This window comes from Oncorhynchus masou, chromosome 18 (assembly GCF_036934945.1).
Source record: "Oncorhynchus masou masou isolate Uvic2021 chromosome 18, UVic_Omas_1.1, whole genome shotgun sequence".
NCBI classification, from domain to species: Eukaryota; Metazoa; Chordata; class Actinopteri; order Salmoniformes; family Salmonidae; genus Oncorhynchus; species Oncorhynchus masou.
Genome location: NC_088229.1, coordinates 28,164,380 through 28,190,975, shown reverse-complemented (window position 1 = coordinate 28,190,975; position 26,596 = coordinate 28,164,380). Strand labels below are relative to the sequence as shown.

General features: G+C 41.8%; 1 protein-coding gene across 1 annotated transcript; it reads left to right on the top strand.

The window, feature by feature from the left end:
• Positions 1-4,464: 4,464 nt before the first annotated feature.
• Positions 4,465-25,163, top strand: vwa1 (von Willebrand factor A domain containing 1). The gene is made up of 6 exons (XM_064922811.1): positions 4,465-4,919; positions 9,366-9,914; positions 10,817-11,149; positions 11,376-11,651; positions 11,920-12,201; positions 18,943-25,163. The coding sequence occupies exons 1-6, from the start codon at positions 4,835-4,837 to the stop codon at positions 18,969-18,971; spliced, it is 1,554 nt and encodes a 517-aa protein (XP_064778883.1). The 5' UTR covers positions 4,465-4,834; the 3' UTR covers positions 18,972-25,163.
• Positions 25,164-26,596: the final 1,433 nt, after the last annotated feature.

The following is a 26,596-nucleotide window of genomic DNA, read 5'->3' as shown; positions in this document are numbered from 1 at the left end:
TGTGATATTCTAAGCTTCACATGTGTATCTTTGTAACCGGTGGGATTACAACCTGGGTCTCAGCCTCTTGACCATTCGACCAAGGCTATGGGTTTTCTTCCCATTTATTATCAATTTCTCTCAATCTCAGAATATTGACTGTCAAATGTTTAAAAATGTAATCGAGTTAATCAAAGGATCACAAATCAGAAAATCACAAATTCAGAATTTAAGTAATAATTTCATTTAAGATATTTTATGTAAAAAGCATTACCAGAATACTGACAGCTTGATTTTGTCCAAAGTAAGGCATAGCAAAATCAGGTAAATTGATGAAGCACATTTTCTTTAACCTCAATGTTAACTTGTTTTGACATTGCATTTTTAGCTGTATAGATTATGTATTTTTTAAATGTTTTTTTGTGCATTTTGAATGCTTTCAGACAATGTAATAATCAATTTAAAAAAAAAATTGTGCACAAAAATGTGCTCGAATTAACTTGATTAACTCTGACAGCCCTAATTCAAAATCATCTTTTTGTGGAAAAGAATCTGTCAACATTCGTTCCTAAAGCAAACACATTCACACATTTTCAAATTCCTTAAAATCCCTTTTAGGCCTGAGTATTAAATGTAACACAAATCAATGGACTGCTAACAATTATAGAAGCTACAAATAGCTAGCTAGGAGGAAATGGAAGGCTCGCTATCACCTATCAATAAGCTAGCTAGCGGTTAACAATTAACATGTGACCATTAGATACAAATTTTATAAAAAGTAACCTTCTAAAATACATGTACACATTTAAATTCACTCAATATGAGCACTAGTTGGTAAAAAAAAGTGAGCATGTGAATGGAAAAATCTCCCTCGTTTTTCAGTAGTTTACCAAACCTACAAACCACAAAAGAGGATTAAAAAAATAAAGAGACATGGAGAGCTAGCTTCTTTGTTCTTTTTCTGTGCTTCTTCCAATTGTCAAGGAGCAACACGTTCAAAGAAGAGAGGCGCATCCCAGCAGTAGTAACACTCCGAATGACTCTCCCTAGTGTAGCGCTAAGTATACATATATATCAAAAGCAACATTATGGATTACTACAATAATAATAATGGAGTGGATGGCTCAGAAATAAGAAATCACTCATTTTAATGCACTTCAATTATTCTACTCGGGTAGGCTAAGTAACCTTTTTACAGAATGGCATTACAGAATTTGAGGAAACATTGCTACTGCAACATGTTAACACCACCTTTTCAAATGAGGAGAATAACACTATTTCACCCCTACATGTTAACTTGCAATTTTCACATGTGGAGTTTTCTTACATGGAAAACTGCAAATGTGATTGTCACGTGATTGTTTTTCACATGTGAACTTGCAATTCTACATGAGAAAGTGAGATTTACACATGTGGAGGTTTCTTACATGTACAACAGCAAATGGATTTTCACATGTTAATGTTTTTCAAATGTGAACATGCAATTCACATGTGAGGTGAAGACACTATTCTCCTCATGTTGAAATGTGATGTTTGTATGTCAAATCTACATTTAATAAATGTGTATCTTTTTTTATATGTAATTTTTTTGTAAGGGATGTCCTGCATTTGGCTAGTCATTTTGTCCTGTACTAAGAAGCAACCATAAAACAGTAACAGTGTGCATAGCATCTGCCCTTGGCTTGGAATTCCTCTGTTACCCTTTGGACCAGTATCTCACCATCACCCTGAGAACAGACAGGAAACTGTCAAATAAAAACTATCAGTACTTCACAAACAGACCTGGTAAAAAAGCTTGCAGGATGAGCAATGTGCCAGATCCAGACACCATGAGCAGGGTGATCTAGTGATGCAGGAACAGAAGGGTCAGAGCGTGCCAGGAAGACTCTGTGCATTTTTGGCAAATAAGAACTTCAACACGGCCCAGTGATGGGAAACCCCTCTGACTTCCCCTTCCTGACTTATTTATACTTTTATTTATGGCTGGTGTCCAAGTAAAATCTATCAGAACATGGCATGCTACATAAACCTAAAATGTCTCAATCTCACCAAAGAAGGGGGAATAACTGGCAAGTAGTGAAGGAGAGAACTCTCTTTACTAATGAAATGGGATTTCCATTGTGATGCCAGAAGCACTGGGGCCAAAGTTTTAATGGTAAATAACAGCGGGAGCGCTACTATGTGCCAAAGTGTCAAGAGACTGTATAAAACCCAATTACAAATGGTGCTCAGTTGTATAAACTTCAAGTGTTCAGAATTCAACAAAATAGATCTCTCCTCTCACGTAATGCTGTTTCTCTGTGTTTCCATGTTGTCACACTGTGAGGGTTGTCATATGGGACTCGTCATCCATCTGTCTGCATCTTCCACCTCCCTTACTCTTTCACTTCCCTTCCTCCCTTATTCCCATAGCCTTGTTCACTGCCAAAAATGGTCAACTAACCACTCTTTGCAGCTTTACCCAATCACTTTCAATGAAACTGTACTCCAAAGACACATGAATCTCAGAGGAGCTTACTACTCTTTATAGGGAATGTGCAAATAAGAGAACAAAGACAACCACGTATGGTTTCATAACCTATGGTTATTGAAAGGATAGAAATGTGTTGACATGAACGTGTGTGAGATTTAAAACATTTCCTTTCCTCTGGTCCCCCGGTAACAACATGTTATGCGAATAGCATACAGCCGGGCCACTTACCTGATCCATCAGTTAAAACCTGCATGCCATGCACACACACACACACAACACACACACACACACACACACACACACACACACACACACACACACACACACACACACACACACACACACACACACACACACACACACACATACGATACACACATACCACTGCAAAGTTATTTCAGGTGGGTATTTCTAACCGATGTACTGCTTATTGGACAGTTGAAAGAGCAGGACTCCCATCTGAAGACATAAACAGTAAACTATACAGTGGGGTCAGTGACCAGACTGAGGGGGGCAGAAGGGGTTGCATGTAAGGGCAAGTTTAGTGTGTGGGAAACACAATTCAAAACAGCCACTCAATACTGTAGGTCAAACACAACATACTAGTCTGTTTGGAAATGGTCAACTACTTATCTTTCATAGAACAGTGCCAATCTTTCACAGGTTTGTATAGACTCAGTGTTTAGTTACTAGGTGTGTGATGGGGTGTTCTGTTACAATGGAACAATAGAAATAAGCTTAGGTCATGTGATGTGTCACCGAGGTCTCCAGACATCAGACCTTTGTCCCTTCTCTTAATTCCCACTATGTCTTCTACCCTATTCCCACTCCTCCTCACCTCTCTCTCTCTCTCGGTCTTTCTCTCTTGGTCTCTCTCTCATAAGCACGCTGCTTTTCATTCTCAAACAGACACCATCTCAATATCACATTCTCCAAATATCCTGAGGCACTATAGGCTGATGCAATTCAATCAAAAATAATATTTCCCATGGAATCTATTTCGCCAACTTGAGCAGTTGATGCTGAAGTCCAAGAGCTTGACTCCATAATTGTGTCCCATGTTCTTATAGTCTCACATTTATCTAAACATGCACATAGCCCACTGGGCAAAAAACTGGTTGAATCAATGTTGTTTCCACGTCACTTCAACAACAACAAAATGCAATGTGATGTGATGACTTTAAATCAACAAGGAAAATTGATTGGATTTGCAAAACGTCATCAACGTAAGAGAATTTAGCCTTTTTTCCTCCCAACCTTTAACCAAAATCCAATGACATGTAGAAATGTTGATTTCATGTTAGTTGATAACTCAGCGAAATGTACATAAAAAGTAGACGTTGAACTGATGATGTCTGTGCCCAGTGGAAGGCCAACAAATGAAATAGACAATAGCCTACATGTAGGCCTATCCAGGGGTGGACTGGAACCAGAAAACATCCTTGGCATTTCTAATACACCTGACCATTTCTTCCCCTTTGAGGCCCCCACACCAGCAAATGTTTCTCCTTGAGGCCCCCCGCATCGGCCCATTTTATTCCTTGAGGCCCCCATTATTCACCAGATCATTATTATTTTGCGCAAAAAACCCAAGTGAGACAGACCCACTGGTCTAAAAATGGACCAGCCCATCTGGCATTTGCCCAAAATACCACAAAACCATTCCACCCCTGGACCTATGATCTTGAAAAGGCACTCTCATTCCAAGGATTTTAGTGCTGAAAGTCAGTGGCCCTCAGATAAGGCTCCATAATTAACTGCATTTCTTAGTTTTAATTGTCTAGATAATTATACATCTCCATTAGTTAATTTCAAAGCTGAAAGTTTAAATTCTTCCTTATATTGTTTTACATTTTAAAGACCTAAAGACTCTTCACTTTTTGCAAGATTGTCTAGTTTGCCATAAAATGTAAAGATATGAGAAAATGGGCACCTTTCCAGAGCAATGACGTTTGGCCAGAGCTCTTACGCCTATTGCTATTCGAAGTGTCTTGAAAGACGGTTAAGAAATAAGGGAGTGAACACTGGAGGGGAGGGGGGGTCAGAGCGAAGAACCGACTAGAATGCTCGCGCTTTTTAACTTGCGCGCACTAATTCACGGAGGCTACCAGAGCAACCAACAGACAACATTTGATCTGTGGGAAATATTACAAGAATGTAATGTTCCAGAAAAGCGGAAACAAAACGGGAAAGTCTCGGTGAAAGTGAGAATTTGGGATATGAAGTTTCAAGCCGCAATTTATAGCCTAAGTATCCTGAATGGAAGGCTCATTACCATTTCAGTTGGAGCGACGGTTCAGGAAATGAACACATTTTTGGAGGAAACCCTATTGATATCATCATAATTCTTTCTACCGAAATTGATCACAATAAACACTTGAGATGGAGAATCGGATTTTGTTTACTTGCATACTGTTTGGAATGTTCCTGCGGAAATCCTGTGGTCAAAACTCAGCAACTGAAGAAGGTGAGCATTGCAGGTGGTGGCCGATGGTCTAGTGGTGGGGTGACTGAGAGACTAGGGAGGAGAAGTCAGAGTATCTCCAACTGGTGTTATTATATTATCTGTCATATAATTTCTACCACTTTGACAGTAATATACACTGAGTATACAAAGCATTAAGAACACCTGCTCTTTCCAATGACATAGACTGACCAGGTGAATCCAGGTGAAAGCTATGATCCAAGGTATGATCCCTTATTCATGTCACTTGTTAAATCCAATTCAGTCAGTGTAGATGAAGGGGAGGAGACAGGTTAAAGAAGGATTTGTAAGCCTTTTCTGACATGTGTGCCATTCAGAGGGTGAATGGGAAAGACAAAATATTTAAAGTGCTGTTGGGTTTTTCACGCTCAACAGTTTCCAGTGTGTATAAAGAATGGTCCACCACCCAAAGGACATCCAGCTAACTAGACACAACTGTGGGAAGCATTGAAGTCAACATGGGTCATCATCCCTGTAGAATGCTTTTGAAACCTTGTAGAGTCCATGCCCCGATGAATTGAGGCATTCCTAATGTTGGTATACTCAGTGTATGTTGATATCTGTTCCTGACTTTAACACTATGTGGAATTGTTGTGCTTATTATTACATGTGATGTAAATTAAAACAAATGATTGATTATAACACCATTACTAATTACTGAATGCTTGTTACAACCATGCATGTGGTAGTTAGAGCTCATAACATATACTGTAATGGTGAAAACTAAACTTGCTGGTGAGTCAGTTCCATCTGTCAGTGGTCTGTCTTTATGACTCAGTGTAAGTATACAGTGGACAGACAGAACATTAGACTTCTCACACAGACTTCCATCTATGGAGAATAGACAGGCTTTGACTAACATAGCTTAATTACTTTCTATGCTTCTCACTCAAACATAGAAATCAGTTGCGGTCAGTGCCGTTGTTGCATGTTGGAAGACTGTCATTCATGTTCCATTCAACCCAGTTCAATGTAACATCGATAGGTTTAGGCTACTACATGATACTCAAGTTTTCCCTATATCCATCATGAGGTTGCTACAACCTAGCCTATGAATAAAAGTTTACAACGTAGATGCACACAGGTTGAGAGAAAAACAGACAGTGACACATGGCCAGACAGTGACACATTCAATACTGCCTTACACACTCTTGCCTGTATCTAGCTTATATAGGGTGTAATCATTAGTCCAACAGTTGCAAATGAGAGTTTCTATTCAACAAATTCAGCTATTTTTTAATCTCTGTTTCATTTGCATCCGTTTAAGAAACGTTTTTCAACAGAATTGGCAGAATGAATACACCCCTAATCACTTTCATAGTAGCCACAATGTATTCATTCTAGCCTCTATGCACTCTCCTCCTCTCACATTTTCCCTTTGTTTGTGGACTTCAATGAACAATACATCAGCTGTATGTGACCAGGTTAAAAAAACTTTCCAAGCCAAACCATGTCATAACCGCAACACACAGCCTACATCATTGTCTCTATATTAGCTAAAGTAACATCCTAGTCAACATAGCTAATATAACTAATGTGTTAGTAAACCCGCTACAATCTTTGCAGTAATGCTAGTGTATAGTCAGTAAGTATTTAGACCGGCAGGCCCTGGTGACAATACATTAATAAAACGAAAAGCTTACCTTGACTTGGAAGACCTTCAGTGTTGTGTTGGATAGTCAAAGCCAGCTAGCAAACATAGCATCCCTCTGTTTGAGGTGTTTGAGTAACTAAACTATCCAGCTGCATTTGCTAGCTAAGTAAGTTAAACTGAAAATGAAATAAAAAAGATCTCTCTTTCTCTCTCTCTCTCTTGCTTCTCCTTCATTTTTGAAGAAATTAATTTGTTGAAAACTGTTCAACTATTATCTTTCTCTCTCTTTGAGTCAACTACTCACCATATTTTATGCACTACAATGCTATCTAGCTGTAGCTTATGCTTTCAGTACTAGATTAATTCTGTGATCCTTTGATTGGGTGGACAACATGTCAGTGCATGCTGTAAGAGCTCTGATAGGTTGGAGGACGTCCTCCAGTGTCATAATTACTGTGTAAGTCTATGGAAGGGGGTGAGAACCAAGAGCCTCCAAGGTTGTATATTGAAGTCAATGTACCGAGAGGAGAATGGAAGTTAGCTGTCCTCCGGCTACACCATGGTGCTACCCTACAGAGTGCTGTTGAGGCTACTGTGTTTTAATCAATTATTTGGTCATGTGAATATATTTAGTATAGTTTTATCTAAAAATGATAACTTTATCAATGTTTTACAATTTTTATTTTTATTAAATTCACTGAGGAGGATGGTCCTCCCCTTCCTCCTCTCAGGAGCCTCCACTAATAGGAATGCTTTTAATACTAAAGACTGGCAGAGAATCACAGATGATCCAGGTTTGATCCCCCGTGATGATGTATTTTGATCCTACTTATAGCCTACTGATGGTGATATAACCACATGATGTTTTAGAACCAAGAAGAGCTGTGGAGGAGGCCTTTTCTAACACATCTGAGCTGTGTGTGTGTGTGTGCGCACATGCAAGAATACATGCATACGCGTGGGTATGTATGTATGTGTGTGTGTGCATGTGTGAAGCATGTCTAAAGAGTTATTGTCAGTTACTCCCATGCCCATGAAGGCTCTGTGGTTTCATAATTTACATTCAGTGTGTAACCACTAGTATACGGTATTTGTCAAGCTTGTTCAGGGTGTACTGTAAACCTAACACCGCAATAAAGCTAATACTAATGTACAAGACAGTTCAGACCCAAACAGTTGGTTTACAGTAAACATAGAGACCAGAGAGACACAGACAGAACTACAGTTTACTGGGGCTTAACATTAGAGGCCATATGTGCAGTGTAACTGCAGCCCCTCCCTCCTAGAGAGCTGGAGTACAAAGTCCAGATGTGTGTGTGTGCATGCGTGCGTGTGTGCATGCTTGAGTGTACACTCTTCTTTCAACACTACACTCTTATCAGTACAGTGACCACACATCGAGTGTCAAATTGAAGCGTTAAGAAATTCATTGCTAAGGGCCCAAAGAAAATAATGATATTCCAAAGCACTCAACGCTAGAAAATGAACATGGCACGTCTCTCTCACTATCCCTCACTCCCTCTCTCTCTCGCTCTCTCGCTCTCTTTCTCTCTCTCTGTATATGGGTATACGTCTACTACCAAACATTCCTCTTCTTCTCACAAATGGAACTGCCAATACACACCTCCCCCTTAACATTTCTCTCTCTATCCCCACCTCCAACCTACCCTCCTCCTTATAACACCAATATAAGGAGTTCCTACAGTTCTCCCCCTCACCCCTTCTTACTCACTCTCTCTCTTTAATGAGAAGCACTGTTCTGTGCTACTGTTATGAAATATGGAATATTTGTAAAATGTTGCCTAGTCTAAATGTTATGACAGCATTTTCATCCATCCCTCATCTGGCCACCACTCCTCTGATCTAGCTCACTTTTTCATCCCTTATTTTAGGTTGGCCTGTTTGTTTTGATCTGGTCTTATTGCTGTAATTACTTGTTTTCCACTCATTTCCTTTCTACAGACAGTTCACACCTCTCCACACATTTTTTTCTTTTCATTTTGTTTCAGTTTCTCCCGCTTTCAGACTTATGGCATTTTCTATAAAGGTTTTAATGACTCTGGGATAGTGTTATGCTAAAGAGGTGGATGGTGAGGGGGAGATTCTTTGTGTGTGTGTGTGTGTGTGTGTGTGTGTGTGTGTGTGTGTGTGTGTGTGTGTGTGTGTGTGTGTGTGTGTGTGTGTGTGTGTGTGTGTGTGTGTGTGTGTGTGTGTGTGTGTGTGTGTGTGTGTGTGTGTGTGTGTGTGTGTGTGTGTGTGCGTGCGTGCGTGTGTGCCAGTGTGTGCACACTCACATACTGAACAGAAGGAGGACCACTGGATAAAGTTAAGGGAGGGAGAAGGAATCAGAGAGAGAGTGAGAAAAGAGAGAGAAAGTTGAAAATAGTAGTGGGTTTTCCCACAGATGCTCCACACAGACTCAGTGAGTTCTGGGATTGTACTTATCCCTGTAAATGTTTGGCTGGCTATCATTAATAATTAGTTTGCTTCTCTACGGTAAGTTTGTGGGTAAACAAATAACTATACCACATTGTTTCCCTGTTTCCCACATACACTAACTGTAGTGTATCTCACACATCTACTATAAGCACTATGCTTATAGAAAGTTCCCCATCGTGAAGACCCACAGTGGTGTAAATATTGCTAAACTCAGGGAGTATTTAATTCTCAACAGTATGCTGTGACTTATTCAGTTATTCATTTTCACATAATATTAGCATTATATTCTATAGCTATAGCCTATAGATATGAATCTATATTCTATATACCCTATATCTGTAAAAATCTAGTGTCCACCATCTGTAACGCTCTCCTTTCCTTTTTTCTCCTCTCAGTGTTGAACTGCTGTGAGGGCGACATCCTCTTCCTATTGGACTCCTCAGGCAGCGTCTCATCCTATGAGTACTCCCGCATGCTGGGCTTCCTGTCCGAGCTCCTCCTCCCCTTCTCATTGGGCGAGGACCAGGTGAGGGTGGGGCTACTGCAGGTGGGCACCCAACCCCGCCTCGAGTTTGGCTTTGACGCCCACAATACCCAATCTGGCCTCCAGGAGGCACTGGGGAACACCAAGGCTCTGAGGGGCGACACCAATACAGAGGAGGCCCTCAGGATGGCCAAGGACTGGGTGCTGAAGCCTGGAGGGGCCAGGGCAGAGCTACCCAGGGTTCTAGTGTGGCTGACGGACGGGGTGAAGCCGGGTGATGTGATTGGACCAATGGAGGAGCTGAGAGAGGAGGGCGTAGCCGTTCTGGTGATCTCCACGGGCCACGGAAACTACCAGGTGCTGCGGCAGGTGGTCACCCCACCTGTGGAGTCACACCTGTACTTTGTGGACATCGACGATATGAGTATCATCACCAAGGACCTGAGGGATGCCATTATTGGTGAGTGTGGGTGTCCAATTTGATTCCTCAATTGACAGCAATTGACATGGACCTGACCCCTTCTTTTGAGCTCTACTCTAGACTTTGCTACTGTACAAATGCATTTCTCCATTCTACTCCTTTATCACATACCCACTCCTAGAGACTGTGAGACACAGAGGGATGCAGAGACAGTGTATGCTAGACTGTAATGAGAGAGGGGGGGCTATTAATAAAGAAATGATCCTACCGTGCCCCTCTATGGTGCCAGAGATATATAGAGGGTATTTCTCTGGTCAGATAGAGTAGCAGTCATATGGACGCAATCACTTCCAGTAAACATATGTAGCTCTAAGACAGGATGCATACTGTAGTGATGGGCAGACGCATAGTGTAAATACAGGTTCTTTACGACACAGAAGGAGAAATCCATGGTCCCTCTAGCGAGTGCCTGAAGTTCCTATCCTCTGACACTGAAACCTTTCTTGGGTTTGTTATTTGTTCCAGAAGTATCTTCAGAACTGGGTTGTCTATTTCGAGGGGTTTTATGGCATACATTGTGAATGCATTGGGGAACCCACAGTCTGTGTGTCTGTCTGAGCTTCTCTCTTTCATCCTTCTCTCTTTTTTGTCATCTTGTTCTGGTTATCCAAGGATGAATGCTCACCAGTGAGAGAAAGGAATCTGCACACTGTGATAATATGGTCGTAAAGGTGTTTAGGCAAGAGGAGGCTGGTGAAGGGAGGGTGGCTCAAGTAATAGCTGGAATGGAATAAATGGAACGGTATACCGCCATCGTCCCAATATGGCGTTCCATTCATTCAATTTCAGCCATTACAATGAGCATGTCCTTCAATTTAAAGTGGAGTTTTATATTTCACTAGTGTTTCAGTCCTCCGGTCTCGTTCTGTCTCCTCTAACAGAGATCCTCTGGGCTGAACGGCTCCAGGTGCGAGATGTGTCCACAGACAGCGCTGTGCTGCAGTGGCGACCGGTTCTGGCCGGATTGAACGGTTATTATGACATACGGTTTGGACCGGCTCCCAGTGGGGGAGTGGTTGGAGGAGGAGCAGGGGGGCCTGGTACCAGCCCCAGTACCAGTGGTGGCCAGTACCAGAGACTCACCCGGCCAGGGGATTCTAGCACGGCCAGGCTGACGGGACTAAAGCCAGACACCACCTACACAGCCACACTGACTCCTGAGTCAAACCTGCAGGTGCTCAACCCCCTCTCCGTCACCTTCACCACTAAGCCAGGTAAGAGGTGGCATGTTTACATTTGACATTTACAACATTTACATTGTTAATTGTAACAATGCTGGCTCAGTTGGTTGGGATGTTATATCTTTGGGGTAGTGTCCAGCATGGGCATACTGTATACCGAATATTCTGAAGTCACATTCGACAAAAGCACCTGGTAAATCACCAGATAATATATATATTATAATATTATATTATTACATATAACTTATCGTCTCCTCAGAGGTGTTGAGCCCAGCCGTGGTGACGGTGTCAGACTCAGAGGCCAATAGTGTGAGGGTGAGCTGGGGTCCTCTGCAGCCAGAGTCTGTCCAGAGCTTCCAGGTGGAGTACTCAGCGCTCCCGGGGGGGAAGCTCCACATGACTACTGTGGGCCGGGGGCAGAACTCCACCATGCTGACCAACCTCCAGCCTGACACCCAGTACTTGGTCACCGTGAGCGCCCGTCACTCCTATGGCCAGGAGAGGGCCATGTCTGTCAAAGTGTGCACTGAGGAGGGTAAGGAGCATATAGCATTAAGGATATTTTCTTAGGCACAGATGCGGTATGGGATTAGCCTCAAAGTCTTTAAACTGAAGCAATAAAATGGGAAAATGCTAAATGTACTATTACCCTTCACATACCACTGTACAGATGCAGCACGTAGGTCTTTTTCTCTCTCTCTCAATTTAATTTCAATTGCTTTATTGGCATGACGTAACAATGTATATATTGCCAAAGTGTACTTTGGAAAATGAATCCCATCCCTACCTCCCTCCCTTCTCAGTGAGGCCGGATCTTGCAGACCTGCGGCTGACCACGGTGGGCAGTGACTCTGTGCAGGTGGACTGGAAAGCCAGCATGGACGGCCTCAGGGGCTACTGGCTCACCTGGGAGGGACAGGATGGCCACGGCTCTACCAACGCCCAGCGCTCCTCCTTCTACCTGCCCCCCAACTTACTGTCCACACGTCTGACACACCTGCCCCCCGCCACCAGAGTGTGTGTGTGGCCTGTATACCGGACGACACGCGGGAAGGGCCTCTGCTGCACGGCCCAGTTTCATTCAGGTGAGAGAACGGGCCGCCGCCATTTTGAATGAGGATGTGAACCCTTCAGCACTGTTGGTTGGGGTCAGTTAATATCAGTTGTGTTCAGTTGGTCAATTGGAGCAAACATGGATATTTTAAAGGCATGTTCAATTGGATCCTAGAATTGGCGCTTTTGAATCCATCCAAGCCAACTCTTTGTTTGGATGAAAAGGTAGCCTTTTTATTGCCCATATTACAACATTGATTCACTGGTAGTATGTCGCCAGGACTCCTGAGAGTTGTTTTAACAACTCCAAAATAGTTCCTGTTAGACAGGATGTTCCTATAAAAAAATGTATGAGCCTAATAGTAAAGGCATGTAATTTAACCTCTTGAAACTCTAGGGGCGCTATATCATTTTTGGATAAAAAGACGTGCCCGTTTTAAGCGCAATATTTTGTCACAAAAAGATGCTCGACTATGCATATAATTGGTTGCTTTGGAAAGAAAACACTCTGACGTTTCCAGAACTGCAAAGATATTTTCTGTGCGTGCCCTAGAACGTGAGCTACAGGCAAAACCAAGATGAGACGGCATCCAGGAAATGAGCAGGATTTTTGAGGCTCTGATTTCCATTGTCTCCTTATATGGCTGTGAATGTGAGAGGAGTAAGTCTGCCCTTTCTGTCGTTTCCCCAAGGTGTCTGCAGCATTGTGACGTATTTGTAGGCATATCATTGGAAGATTGACCATAAGAGACCACATTTACCAGGTGTCCGCCCGGTGTCCTGCGCCGAAATTGGTGCGCAAAAGTCAGCTGCAAGTATTTTTCCACAGAATTCAGAGAAGAATGCAGGCTTCCACGAACGATATATCAATGAAGAGATATGTGAAAAAACACCTTGAGGATTGATTCCAAACAACGTTTGCCATGTTTCGGTCGATATTATGGAGTTAATTCGGAAAAAGTTTGACGTTGTAGGTGACTGAATTTTCGGTTCGTTTCGGTAGCCAAATGTGATGTACAAAACGGAGCGATTTCTCCTACACACAGATGCTTTCAGGAAAAACTGCACATTTGCTATGTAACTGAGAGTCTCCTCATTGAAAACATCCGAAGCTCTTCAAAGGTAAATGATTTTATTTATTTGGTTATCTGGTTTTTGTGAAAATGTTGCGTGCTAAATGCTACTCAAAATGCTATCAAAATATATTTTGATTACCTTTTAATTTGGCATGAACTTTACCAGTCATGATGTTTTCATCTTACTGTCAAACAAATTACTTCAAAAAGTAGGGTACATGCATATGTTCGTCCACTCGTCTAAAATACATTCAGCAACCCAACAGTGCACTGTGCACTCACGCCATTTGATGAATGGAAAAGACATCTGTTAGAAAGTTGGTTGCAATTTCAGTTTAGTCCACCAGAAAAGACAGAACAAATAATACAACAACTATTGTGATTAAACGCAAATATACAAACTCATTGATTTAAAAAAATATATATATATTTAATGTAAAAAAAAATAGGTATAATCTTTGTAAATGATATCATAAATATAATTGGTGGAGTTATGTCACACATGCACCTAACAGAAATATATGGAATTGTCTGCTCTACGCAAAATTACAATCAACTAATTGCAGCATTAACGCAAAAACGAAAGAGGCAAGTGGAATGGGGAAAAAGTTTGGAACTTGTTCCGCTGCCCTAAGGTGGCTCCCCTGCCTGTTCGGGCGGCGCTTGGCGGTCGTCGTCGCCGGTCTACTAGCCACCACCGATCCCTTTTTCGTTTCGTTTTGTCTTATTGGTTGCACATGTTCCCTGTTTCGTTTCTTGATTTATGTTTCTTTAAGCCTGTTAGGTCCGCCTAGGTTTGTGCGGGATTGTTACTCTGTTGGTTGTGGATGTGTTTGTTGTCTCCAGACTGTTTTGTCCTGTGTTTGGGCTGGTCTGTTTCATGCGCCCTGTATTTTGGCGTGACCGTTTTGTGCTGGAGAATAAATATTACGATTTACCGAACCCTCTGCTCTCTGCGCCTGACTCCAACCCACCACTCCTAGTAAACTCTGACATAAAGACCAACATTAGTTTAAGGAAATTGTGATAAATAAAAAAGTATACCACTTTCATTTAAGGACCAAAAAATTGACAGCTGTGTCATATAGGTTGCAAAATATTTGGGAAGTGATTTTCTATCTACCGATTCCATGGCACGTTTTATGAACTGATACGCAAAATGACACCGGTTTCAAAACTTTTTCAATTTAAATTATACAAAATTCTTGTAACCAATATAATGTTATGGGGAAACAACCATACCAGCTCTGCAGATTTTGCTGCAAAGAGACAATCAATACATCATTTGTTTTGGTACTGTCCATATATAGCTTGTTTTTGGTCGCAGGTCCAGGGATGGCCGAAGAATTGCAACATTTACCTGGAGCTAACTCTGCAGATAGCACTACTCAGTGATTTGAAAAGTCATAGTCAATCGATCAATAATGTAATAATACTTTTAGCAAAAATGTTTTGTTAATTTACAATCTGTAGAAACTATGAGAATAGAAGGGATCAGAACTTTTATTTATTTTTCAAGTAACAGACACATCTCAACATCAACTGTTCAGAGGAGACTTTGTGAATCAGGCCTTCATGGTCAAATTGTTGTAAAGAAACCACTACTAAAGGACACCAATGAGAAGAAGATATGTGAGATTTTTGGTTCCAACCGCCGTGTCTTTGCGAGCGCAGAGTAGGTGAACGGATGATCTCCACATGTGTAGTTCCAACCGTGAAGCATGGAGGAGGTGATGGTGTGGGGGTGCTTTGTTGGTGACACTGTCAGTGATTTATTTACAATTCAAGGTACACTTAACCAGCATGGCTACCACATCATTCTGCAGCGTCATGCCATCTGATCTGGTTTGCGCTTAGTGGGACTATCATTTGTTTTTCAACAGGACAAAAAATCACATTCAGGCTGTGTAAGGAGAGTGATGGAGTGCTGCATCAGATAACCTGGCCTCCACAATCACCCAACCTCAACCCAATTGAGATGGTTTGGGATGAGTTGGACTGCAGAGTGAAGGAAAAGCAGCCGACAAGTGCTTAGCATATGTGGTGAACTCCTTCAAGATAGTTGGAAAAGCATTCCAGGTGAAGCTGGTTGAGAGAATGTCAAAAATGTGCAAAGCTGTCATCAAGGCGAAGGGTAGCTTCTTTGAAGAATCTCAGATATAAAATATATTTTGATTTGTTTAACACTTTTTAGGTTACCACATGATTCCATGTGATATTTCATAGTTTTGATTTCTTCACTGTTATTCTACCATGTAGAAAATAGTGAAAATAAATAAAAACCCTTGAATGAGTAGGTGTGTCCAAACTTTTGACTGGTACTGTAGTCAGATCCCTTTACATTTTCCAAATGTTGTTACGTTACAGCCTTATTCTGAAATTGATTAAATAAAAACCTTATTTATGTAAGTATTCAAACCCTTTGCTATGAGATTCAAATCAAATCAAATCAAATTTTATTTGTCACATACAGTGGAGTTGAGTCAGTGTGTTGACAGCAGCCACTCAATGTTAGTGGTGGCTGTTTAACAGTCTGATGGCCTTGAGATAGAATCTGTTTTTCAGTCTCTCGGTCCCTGCTTTGATGCACCTGTACTGACCTCGCCTTCTGGATGATAGCGGGGTGAACAGGCAGTGGCTCGGGTGGTTGTTGTCCTTGATGATCTTTATGGCCTTCCTGTGAGTTTGGGTGTTGTAGGTGTCCTGGAGGGCAGGTAGTTTGCCCCCAGTGATGCGTTGTGCAGACCTCATTACCCTCTGGAGAGCCTTACGGTTGTGGGTGGAGCAGTTGCCGTACCAGGCAGTGATACAGCCTGACAGGATGCTCTCGATTGTGCATCTGTAGAAGTTTGTGAGTGCTTTTGGTGACAAGCTAAATTTCTTCAGCCTCCTGAGGTTGAAGAGGCGCTGCTGCGCCTTCTTCACAACGCTGTCTGTGTGGGTGGACCAATTCAGTTTGTCCGTGATGTGTACGCCGAGGAACTTGAAACTTACTACCCTCTCCACTACTGTCCCGTTGATGTGGATAGGGGGGGTGCTCCCTCTGCTGTTTCCTGAAGTCCACAATCAGCTCCTTTGTTTTGTTGACGTTGAGTGTGAGGTTATTTTCCTGACACCACACTCCGAGGGCCCTCACCTCCTCCCTGTAGGCCGTCTCGTCGTTGTTGGTAATCAAGCCTACCACTGTAGTGTCGTCCGCAAACTTGAAGATTGAGTTGGAGGCGTGCATGGCCACTCAGTCGTGGGTGAACAGGGAGTACAGAAGAGGGCTCAGAACGCACCCTTGTGGGGCCCCAGTGTTGAGGATCAGCGGGGTGGAGATGGTGTTACCTACCTTCACCACCTGGGGGCGGCCCGTCAGAAAGTCCAGTACCCAGTTGCACAGGGCGGGGTCGAGACCCAGGGTCTCGAGCTTGATGACGAGCTTGGAGGGTACTATGGTGTTGAATGCCGAGCTGTAGTCGATGAACAGCATTCTCACATAGGTATTCCTCTTGTCCAGATGGGTTAGGGCAGTGTGCAGTGTGGTTGGAATTGCATCGTCTGTGGACCTATTTGGGCGGTAAGCAAATTGGAGTGGGTCTAGGGTGTCAGGTAGGGTGGAGGTGATATGGTCCTTGACTAGTCTCTCAAAGCACTTCATGATGACGGAAGTGAGTGCTACGGGGCGGTAGTCGTTTAGCTCAGTTACCTTAGCTTTCTTGGGAACAGGAACAATGGTGGCCCTCTTGAAGCATGTGGGAACAGCAGACTGGTATAGGGATTGATTGAATATGTCCGTAAACACACCAGCCAGCTGGTCTGCGCATGCTCTGAGGGCACGGCTGGGGATGCCGTCTGGGCCTGCAGCCTTGCGAGGGTTAACACGTACTCACCTCGGCTGCAGTGAAGGAGAGACCGCATGTTTCCGTTGCAGGCCGTGTCAGTGGCACTGTATTGTCCTCAAAGCGGGCAAAAAAGTTATTTAGTCTGCCTGGGAGCAAGACATCCTGGTCCGTGACTGGGCTGGATTTCTTCCTGTAGTCCGTGATTGACTGTAGACCCTGCCACATGCCTCTTGTGTCTGAGCCGTTGAATTGAGATTCTACTTTGTCTCTGTACTGACGCTTAGCTTGTTTGATAGCCTTACGGGGGGAATAGCTGCACTGTTTGTATTCAGTCATGTTGCCAGACACCTTGCCCTGATTGAAAGCAGTGGTTCGCGCTTTCAGTTTCACGCGAATGCTGCCATCAATCCACGGTTTCTGGTTAGGGAATGTTTTAATCGTTGCTATGGGAACGACATCTTCAACGCACGTTCTAATGAACTCGCACACCGAATCAGCGTATTCGTCAATGTTGTTATCTGACGCAATACGAAACATGTCCCAGTCCACATGATGGAAGCAGTCTTGGAGTGTAGAGTCAGCTTGGTCGGACCAGCGTTGGACAGACCTCAGCGTGGGAGCTTCTTTTTTTAGTTTTTGTCTGTAGGCAGGTATCAGCAAAATGGAGTCGTGGTCAGCTTTTCCGAAAGGGGGGCGGGGCAGGGCCTTATATGCGTCGCGGAAGTTAGAGTAACAGTGATCCAAGGTTTTTCCACCCCTGGTTGCGCAATCGATATGCTGATAAAATTTAGGGAGTCTTGTTTTCAGATTAGCCTTGTTAGATTAGCTTTGCGACAAGTCTCTGAATGTCCTTGAGTGGCCCAGCCAGAGCCCAAACATGAACCCGATCGTACATCTCTGGAGAAACCTGGAAATAGCTGTGCAGCAACGCTCCCCATCCAACCTTACAGAGCTTGAGAGGATCTGCAGAGAAAAATGTGAGAAACTCCCCAAATACAGGTGTGCCAAGCTTGTTGCATCATACCGAAGAAGACTGGAGGCTGTAGTCGCTGCCAAAGGTGCTTCAACAAAGTAAATGAATACTTATGTAAATGTGATATTTCCATTTTTTTATTTTTTTATTATTATTTATTATTTATAAAATTGCAAACCTTTCTAAACCTTTCTAAAGCCTGTTTTTGCTTTGTAATTAAGGCGGAGATTGTGTGTTGATTGATGAGGGGGGGAAACGATCCAACAAATCCATTTTAGATTAAGGCTGTAACGTAACAAAATGTGGAAAAAGTCAAGGGGTCTGAATACTTTCCAAAGGCACCATATATATATATATATATTTACAAAACATATATAGGGGATTGGAAATTATGCAGACAATTATATTGATGGAAGCTACAATATATCTGCAATATTAAAGCTGATCTGCCCCCTAAACAAAACAAAAACACAAAGAAAAGTATAATTAAGTTTGGCGTCTTGCTGAAGAAAGGACCTTTTTTTGTAGAAAGAAAAGTTGAGACACCTGAAAAGAGGCTGAGATAGGGGACTGTCCTGGGATGACAAATGCAGCCACATGGGAAAAAATTGTTTAAACCATGAGACAGAGGTAGGGGTGTGTGTTTAATTTGGAATAAGCTTTCATTTTAATATTTACCACTGTACCAGTACAAATTGCATTTGAAACAAATAGGAGAATGGTTAAATAAGTATTATTTAGAGACCCCCCCTCCAAGTTTGACTTTGTTGCATCTAGTTCATGTCTCATTCTAGGGGTCTGTGTTCATTACAGTTTGATATGGTATGCCTCTTGGCTTGCTACTGGGAAGGTCTGGTGTGAGGTTTTAATGTGCGTCTGTTTCCTTCTGCCTTTCAGATGCATCGGCTTGGGGCCACAGATCATAACATTGCTGAGTTTAACAGGCACTGTACTATGGCAAGGATGGAGGGAAGAAGGAGAAGAACAGATAGAAGAACAATACATCTGAACCTGCATCCCTCTCTCAGTTCATTCTATCCTCTCTGGACATCATCCACAATACACAAGGCCTTTGGCTTACAAAGCACTTGTGTTTAATAGATACTGATACAATACATATAGGCTTACTATACTATAAAACTGTTGCTCTATTAGTCAGCACCCTAACTGAACTGTGGGTTGCCATCTTCTGCAATGCAGATTTTCACATATTGCCTAACACCTGTAATCATACTTAAAACATTTGTTTGTTTTACAGGTAGTGCACTACTTTAGACCAGAACCTTATAGACTCTGGTTACAGGTAGTGCACTACGTTAGACCAGGGCCTTGTAGACTCTGGTTACAGGTAGTGCACTACGTTAGACCAGGGCCTTATAGACTCTGGTTACAGGTAGCGGAGTCTATTACCACCTTCCGGAGACACCTGAAACCCCACCTCTTCAAGGAATACCTAGGATAGGATAAAGCAATCCTTCTCATCCCCCCCCTTAATGATTTAGATGCACTATTGTAAAGGGGCTGTTCCACTGGATGTCAGAAGGTGAATTCACCAATTTGTAAGTCGCTCTGGATAAGAGCGTCTTCTAAATGACTTAAATGTAATGTAATGTAATGTTTTACTGTTTGTTTTTGATATGATCTTAAGATAGAGGTTGGCCAAGCATAGCAGTCTAGTTCAAGCTAATTCTGGTTTGCGGTATCATACAAGATGTAGCTTTAATCAAAAAGATTAACGTACAGTAACACATTTTTCTAGTGCACAGAGAGCAACTATGCAATATACTTTCAATGTTTCCCAAGACACCCACCCGTAATATTTTGGAACATTGAATAAATAAGTGCTCAAACTCAGCTTAGACTTTAATTGAAGGGCAAGTGAACACAGAACCCTTAATAACAGAGAGGAACTCCTTTGAACTAATTACAAATCCCAAACAGATTCTCTATGTGGCTACACTGATAAAACTACAGATAGATGTTCTACTCGTGAGATGTTGCAGATGTGCTTTTGATAAAGGATGGTCACACTGATATTTTCCAGGATTGTTTTGACTCATCACCACCAACACTTATACATGGAGGTATTGGCAAACTGTTACATTGGATGATGCTGTATTCAGTCATACAGGTTGGCCATTGAACCAGGGGACATACAGTGGGTATCATAAGTATTCATACCCCTTGACTTTTTCCACATTTTGTTGTGTTACAAAGTGGGATTAAAATGGATTTAATTCTTTTTTTTTGTCAACAATCTACACAAAATAATATGTTATTGTGGAAGAAAAATTCTAACATTTGTAATATATCTTGATTAGATAAATATTCAACCCCCTGAGTCAGTACATGTTAGAAGCACCTTTGGCAGCAATTACAACTGTGAGTCTTTCTGGGTAAATCTCTAAGAACTTTGCATACCTGGATTGTACAATATTTGCACATTATTCTTCTTAAAATTCTTCAATTTGCAAGTCTTGCCATAGATTTTCAAGACGATTTAAGTCAAAACTGTAACGAGGCCACACAGTAACATTCAATGTAATCTTGGTAAGCAACTCCAGTGTATATTTTGGCCTTGTGTTTTAGGTTTTTGTCCTGTGAAAGTTGAATTTGTCTCCCAGTGTCTGTTGGAATGCAGACTGAACCAGGTTTTTGATAGAGGAATTAAATTCCTATATGTTAATACCCAATTAAATTAATACACTCAGCCCATTTCTAAGGATTTGTAAGAAACTTATTTGCATAAAATGGGCGGAGACCAGTCTCAAAATCAAGCACTAGCATTTATTCTCGAGAGTACTGAACATGATACAATTTACAACAGGTTATAAACTGAAAATGACGTCATTAGGTTTCGAACTGTTCCGTCGCTCCTCCACTCCGGTACAATGGCAGTATAGTTCTCAAGCCTTCCTACATCGTCTCTCACTAATTTAGATAATTTATGACCAAGCCACTTCCTGTGTAGATAAGCATTCTAGCCAGTCTGACGATAAGTTCATTCGTTTCTACCAAGGAACAGACAGTCATTGCTCTAATTCTTGATTATAATTACACACATTATTTTCAGTACTAGGATTAAAAGAAAATTATACAGTAACATAATAGTATTCTGATTAGTCAGTCCTGATTGAAATGTATACATAATTAGCCATTATTGATAAAAAAATCCCTTAACATATCCACCCAATGATTAAATATTATACATCCAATCACACATCCAGTTTTATTAAAATATTAAAAAGCATACATCTATTTTTATTAGAAATATTTGTTGTTATCAAAATACCTTCTAACATAAACCAATACTTGCATTCACCCTGACTGTTTTTAGGCCTACATCAGAATCATAACTCTTCTTATCAGGATTTTCGTTACAATCTTCATCGAAACAAGATACAACCTAACATCTCTAAATATCAAAATGGTCTAATCAAGACCTAAGTTCCTCGCATGTGAAGAATCCGGATTCATTCATCTATTTAGGTTTGAGGCATATATTCATCATTCCACTGGTCAGATCTTGGAATCAGTCCATACCGCACCATCTGTTTTCTCATTGATTTCTCCAGAGTCCTGGAAATGAGACCTCATACACAGGGAATTAGACAATAGCCACAAAAAAAACTAAAACAGTCACACAGGTGAAGGTAACCCATAACACAGTGATCATAACATTTTTCCATTTTCCAAACATACTATCAAACCAATTAGTCAGAGAAGTATCCACCCCAGAGTTTTCTGCCAACTCGTGAGCCAGGGTGGTCAAACCAGCTAAGGCTTTCGTCACTGATTTGTCTGGAGCTGTGCCATCGGGAAACAAACCACCTCCACCCACTCTCACCCTTTCCAGCCAACAAACATATCCAATACTATCCTATGTAAATTCTATTGTTAAAAGATCCAGACGGAGCACTCTCTCTCTTCTACCTGGCTCTAGGTCTTTGTGTTTGATAAGGGGAAAGGCATGCCTAACTGCACTAGTTGCACAACTACCGGTCCAATTGGTAGGCAGGTTAGGCCCCAGTCTCACACCTCCACAAACCACCAGACATCCGTTCTAGGCCTTTTATCTTACTAAAGTCCTCAGACACAGTCAGGTCCCTCATTGTCTCGTCAGCTGTAACATTCTCTGTCCTATTGCATGTTCTTACTTCTCCTACGTCCCATCCGTTTGTGATGTAGCGAGCCATACAATAATAATGTCCTCCTGTAACTGTGAAAGGGGGAAGCCTGGATGCAATGGACACATCGAAGGGAAGGGAAACCTAAAATAATGCAGATCAATGCAACTGTCATTGTCTGGCTTCTCCGGCCTTCAAGAGCAGCTTTCCATACAGGCCATTCCCCTGGGTGAATCAATTCCATCAAATGGAAAGGGGATGGTAGTCAGCTGAGGTTTGGCTATGGCGCAGGCATAACATTCTTCTTTAGCTACTGATCTGGCTGTATAGTGGATCCATTCTAACCAAAGGTTAGAATCCCCATAACCAGTTCCTACCTCAATCACTTCCTTCAGATATTTCGTCTTCACTATCTTCACCGGCCCTTGGCTCTGGACTACTCTGCTGTCAGTGTCTATTGTGTCAGGTGCTCTGCTTGTATTCCTGCTGACATAGAGTTACCACTTGGCCTAACCTCCTCTACCCGGAACCGTACTAGGTTGTTGACCGAAAACTGTTAAAATCCAACATACCATAACACTAGATCCTCTTTCATTACTTTTTTAAGGGTAAGGCGTATCTTTATGCAATACATCCCTCTCTCCGGATTACAGTCAAAAACTCTCACCTTCACTATACTCCACCTCCTTCCATACTGGGTGAGTGAATTCATATAGCCCTCTCTCTCTGTATGAGCTATGACCTGTGTCCACGACCAACATGGGGACCTGCACCGATATATACCATAATGGCTCAGAGTCCTAGACTGCCATGTAGTTAGAGACCCCATTTGGTCTACATAAAACTCCATTGAGACATCCTTCCCAACCTCTACTCTAACTTCCTGTCTACCCAGATCTAGGGATCTCTTATGCTTGTTTGGAACAAAATCCTCATCGTCTAAACCATGGGTCAAATGACCACTCTCCGCATACTCAGGTGGGCGTGGTGTATCAGGAATATGGCTCCCACGATAAGACAGCACTCCGGTGAAGCCCCACCCTTTTCCCAGAAAATCAAATCAAATGTATTTTATATAGCCCTTCGTACATCAGCTGATATCTCAAAGTGCTGTACAGAAACCCAGCCTAAAACCCCAAACAGCAAGCAATGCAGGTGTAGAAGCACGGTGGTTAGGAAAAACTCCCTAGAAAGGCCAAAACCTAGGAAGAAACCTAGAGAGGAACCAGGCTATGTGGGGTGGCCAGTCCTCTTCTGGCTGTGCCGGGTGGAGATTATAACAGAATATGGCCAAGATGTTCAAATGTTCATAAATGACCAGCATGGTCGAATAATAATAAGGTAGAACAGTTGAAACTGGAGCAGCAGCACGGCCAGGTGGACTGGGGACAGCAAGGAGTCATCATGTCAGGTAGTCCTGGGGCATGGTCCTAGGGCTCAGGTCCTCCGAGAGAGAGAAAGAAAGAGAATTAGAGAGAGCATATGTGGGGTGGCCAGTCCTCTTCCGGCTGTGCCGGGTGGAGATTATAACAGAACATGGCCAAGATGTTCAAATGTTCATAAATGACCAGCATGGTCGAATAATAATAAGGTAGAACAGTTGAAACTGGAGCAGCAGCACGGCCAGGTGGACTGGGGACAGCAAGGAGTCATCATGTCAGGTAGTCCTGGGGCATGGTCCTAGGGCTCAGGTCCTCCGAGAGAGAGAAGGAGAGAATTAGAGAACGCACACTTAGATTCACACAGGACACCGAATTGGACAGGTGAAGTACTCCAGATATAACAAACTGACCCCAGCCCCCCGACACATAAACTACTGCAGCATAAATACTGGAGGCTGAGACAGGAGGGGTCAGGAGACACTGTGGCCCCACCCGAGGACACCCCCGGACAGGGCCAAACAGGAAGGATATAACCCCACCCACTTTGCCAAAGCACAGCCCCCACACCACTAGAGGGATATCTTCAACCACCAACTTACCATCCTGAGACAAAGATGAGTATAGCCCGCAAAGATCTCCGCCAAACATATCAGCAGCAAGAGGCCAAGACACACTTTCACTTCTATGAACACTCACAGCGGGGAAAGGTCGGGTTAAAGGGAAGTCTTCAGTAGGAGTGTAACCCCCGTATCCTGTTGATTACGGTTCTGCTCCTACCCCTATGATTGTTCGTGAGTGTCAGTGTGTCCTACCCTCTTACAATGTGTGATATGCACCCAAGTTGCTCTTTCAGCTATCCTCATCGCGTAGGCAGTCACCAGGAGTACTTGGTATGGCCCCACCCACCGTGCTGCTTCCCGTCTATTCTCCTCGGGGACTGAATTGAGTGAATCACCTTATCCTGTAGTTCACCTGTAGTGCATAAATCTTGGACATACAGGTTTGGTTAACAAACAGTTTCTCATATGTTCTATCTGATTATATATTTAACTTCTATGCCTACTTGTTAGCTAAAAAAAATGTTATTGTTAGTTTAATATCCAATAGGCCACTAAGTGTCCTATCCTAGACCACAATTTACCCATCCCCGGTTTGATACCTGGCTCTGCCCAGGTAACAACTTTATCTATTCTAATTAATGACTTATGTAAGATTCGTAAATTATCCTTATGTTCTGACATTATCATGTATGTCCAATTCTCCCTTTGGCGTCCATTCATATCTATCCTGTACCAATTCTCTGTCAAGTGTCTTATCTACTTTAATAGGTATCTGTGTTCATTTCCTCTCTGCTCTGTAACAACCATGTGTTGCTTCCAAATTTTACCTAATGTCTCACTGTTTGGCTTTATCTAAACTCATGGATTTTTTTTAGAAAAACATGTCCATGGTGTCAATTTCTAAAGTCCTTATATAGGTTAATTAAGGTTCTCGATCCTATCCATAATTCTGAATCACCACAGATGTCATATATCCCTGTCAAACTTCAATACTATTTAAATAAAAATATTTGAATGGTTAATTAAAGCCAAAACGAATGCTAACCATATCCTATCTCTTTCCTGTGTTAATGAAATCTCTCTTTCGGGAATCCACTGTATTTTATCTAAAAATAACATGGGTTAACCTTAAAAATCAGTCACATCAATAATTTAATATATGTTGCATAGTTTGAGATACCTTATCTACCGTAATTTACCATCCCTAAGAACTGCAACTTATTTATTTTCATAAATAATTTTAATGCTTATAAAATCGCCTTTTCTATCATGTATTTTCCTGCCCTATTGGCTTAAAACGGTGTCCTGTCCAAACCTCAAAGGACCATCCTCCCCCATTTATTATCGATGATTAATATGATTTCTGTTCCTGTTGCAGTACTATAAACTCCATTATAATTAATTTACCTTAAAAACCAGTATCACCCATGACCACAAATTCATTATTCAAATGGCTCCCCCCTGTGGCTGATCAGACCAACTGGGAGAGCCATGAAAACTGGTCAAAGGTTACACCACCCCTTTACATTCGTGTGCCATACCACATTAGACATATTAAATAACCCTTTATCTTCAAAAATAATAATTCACTTGTCTAATTAAAACTCAGAAAATAAAACTCCTAATATTCCATATGTGAGTGTACCCCTTTAAGAGATCTTGTCTCTGGGAACAGGGAAATCCCCTTAACCCTAAGGTTTACTGCAAATACAAAACCTAATAATTATGATAATCCCCTCAAATCATTTGTTTTAAATTTCCTCTATGTTTCATGTAACTTATTCAGTCTTTCTCCAAATTGTCGCCCCAAAATACTTTATACTCTGCCATTACACTCAAACAACTGTGATAAACGTGCACTGTCCCTTTAAAATAAAACACTCCCAGCCAGCTATACCCTATTGTAGACCTTTCATTGTTCCCCGTAATGAAAACAGATAGTGTTTAGAATACGTTAACTTCTTGTTCGAATTCACTGGTGTTACCTAACCAAAAATCAATACCCGGGAAACAACCACAACTTTTTACAATTCAACTATTGTTACCTCTCTATCTTATAGCCAAGTATAGCCCAATGAAACGCCTGGCAATTCTGTTGCTAGCTGTAAGCATCTTTTCAGACTATTCTGACGAAATTCATCTACTTTAAAAAAAATGTATTTGGAACTTTGAGCCACTTTTGAAAAGTGACTCAAAGCTATAATGCACGCATTTTCCCTCTAAATGACACAACCAATTTTTCTCTGTCATAATTTGAGGAAGTAGGCAACAACTTTACCGCTGAACCTCCAACGCTATTGAAATGATTGAGTTTCCTCGCCAATAACTGTGTTGGATTTGTCCCAAACACAACGCTTTGTTTTCAGGACATAAAGTTAATTTATTTGGCAATATATAAAAAAAAAAAAAAGTTTTACTTTAGTGCCTTATTGCAAACAGGATGCATGTTTTGGAATATTTTTTATTCTGTACAGGCTTCTTT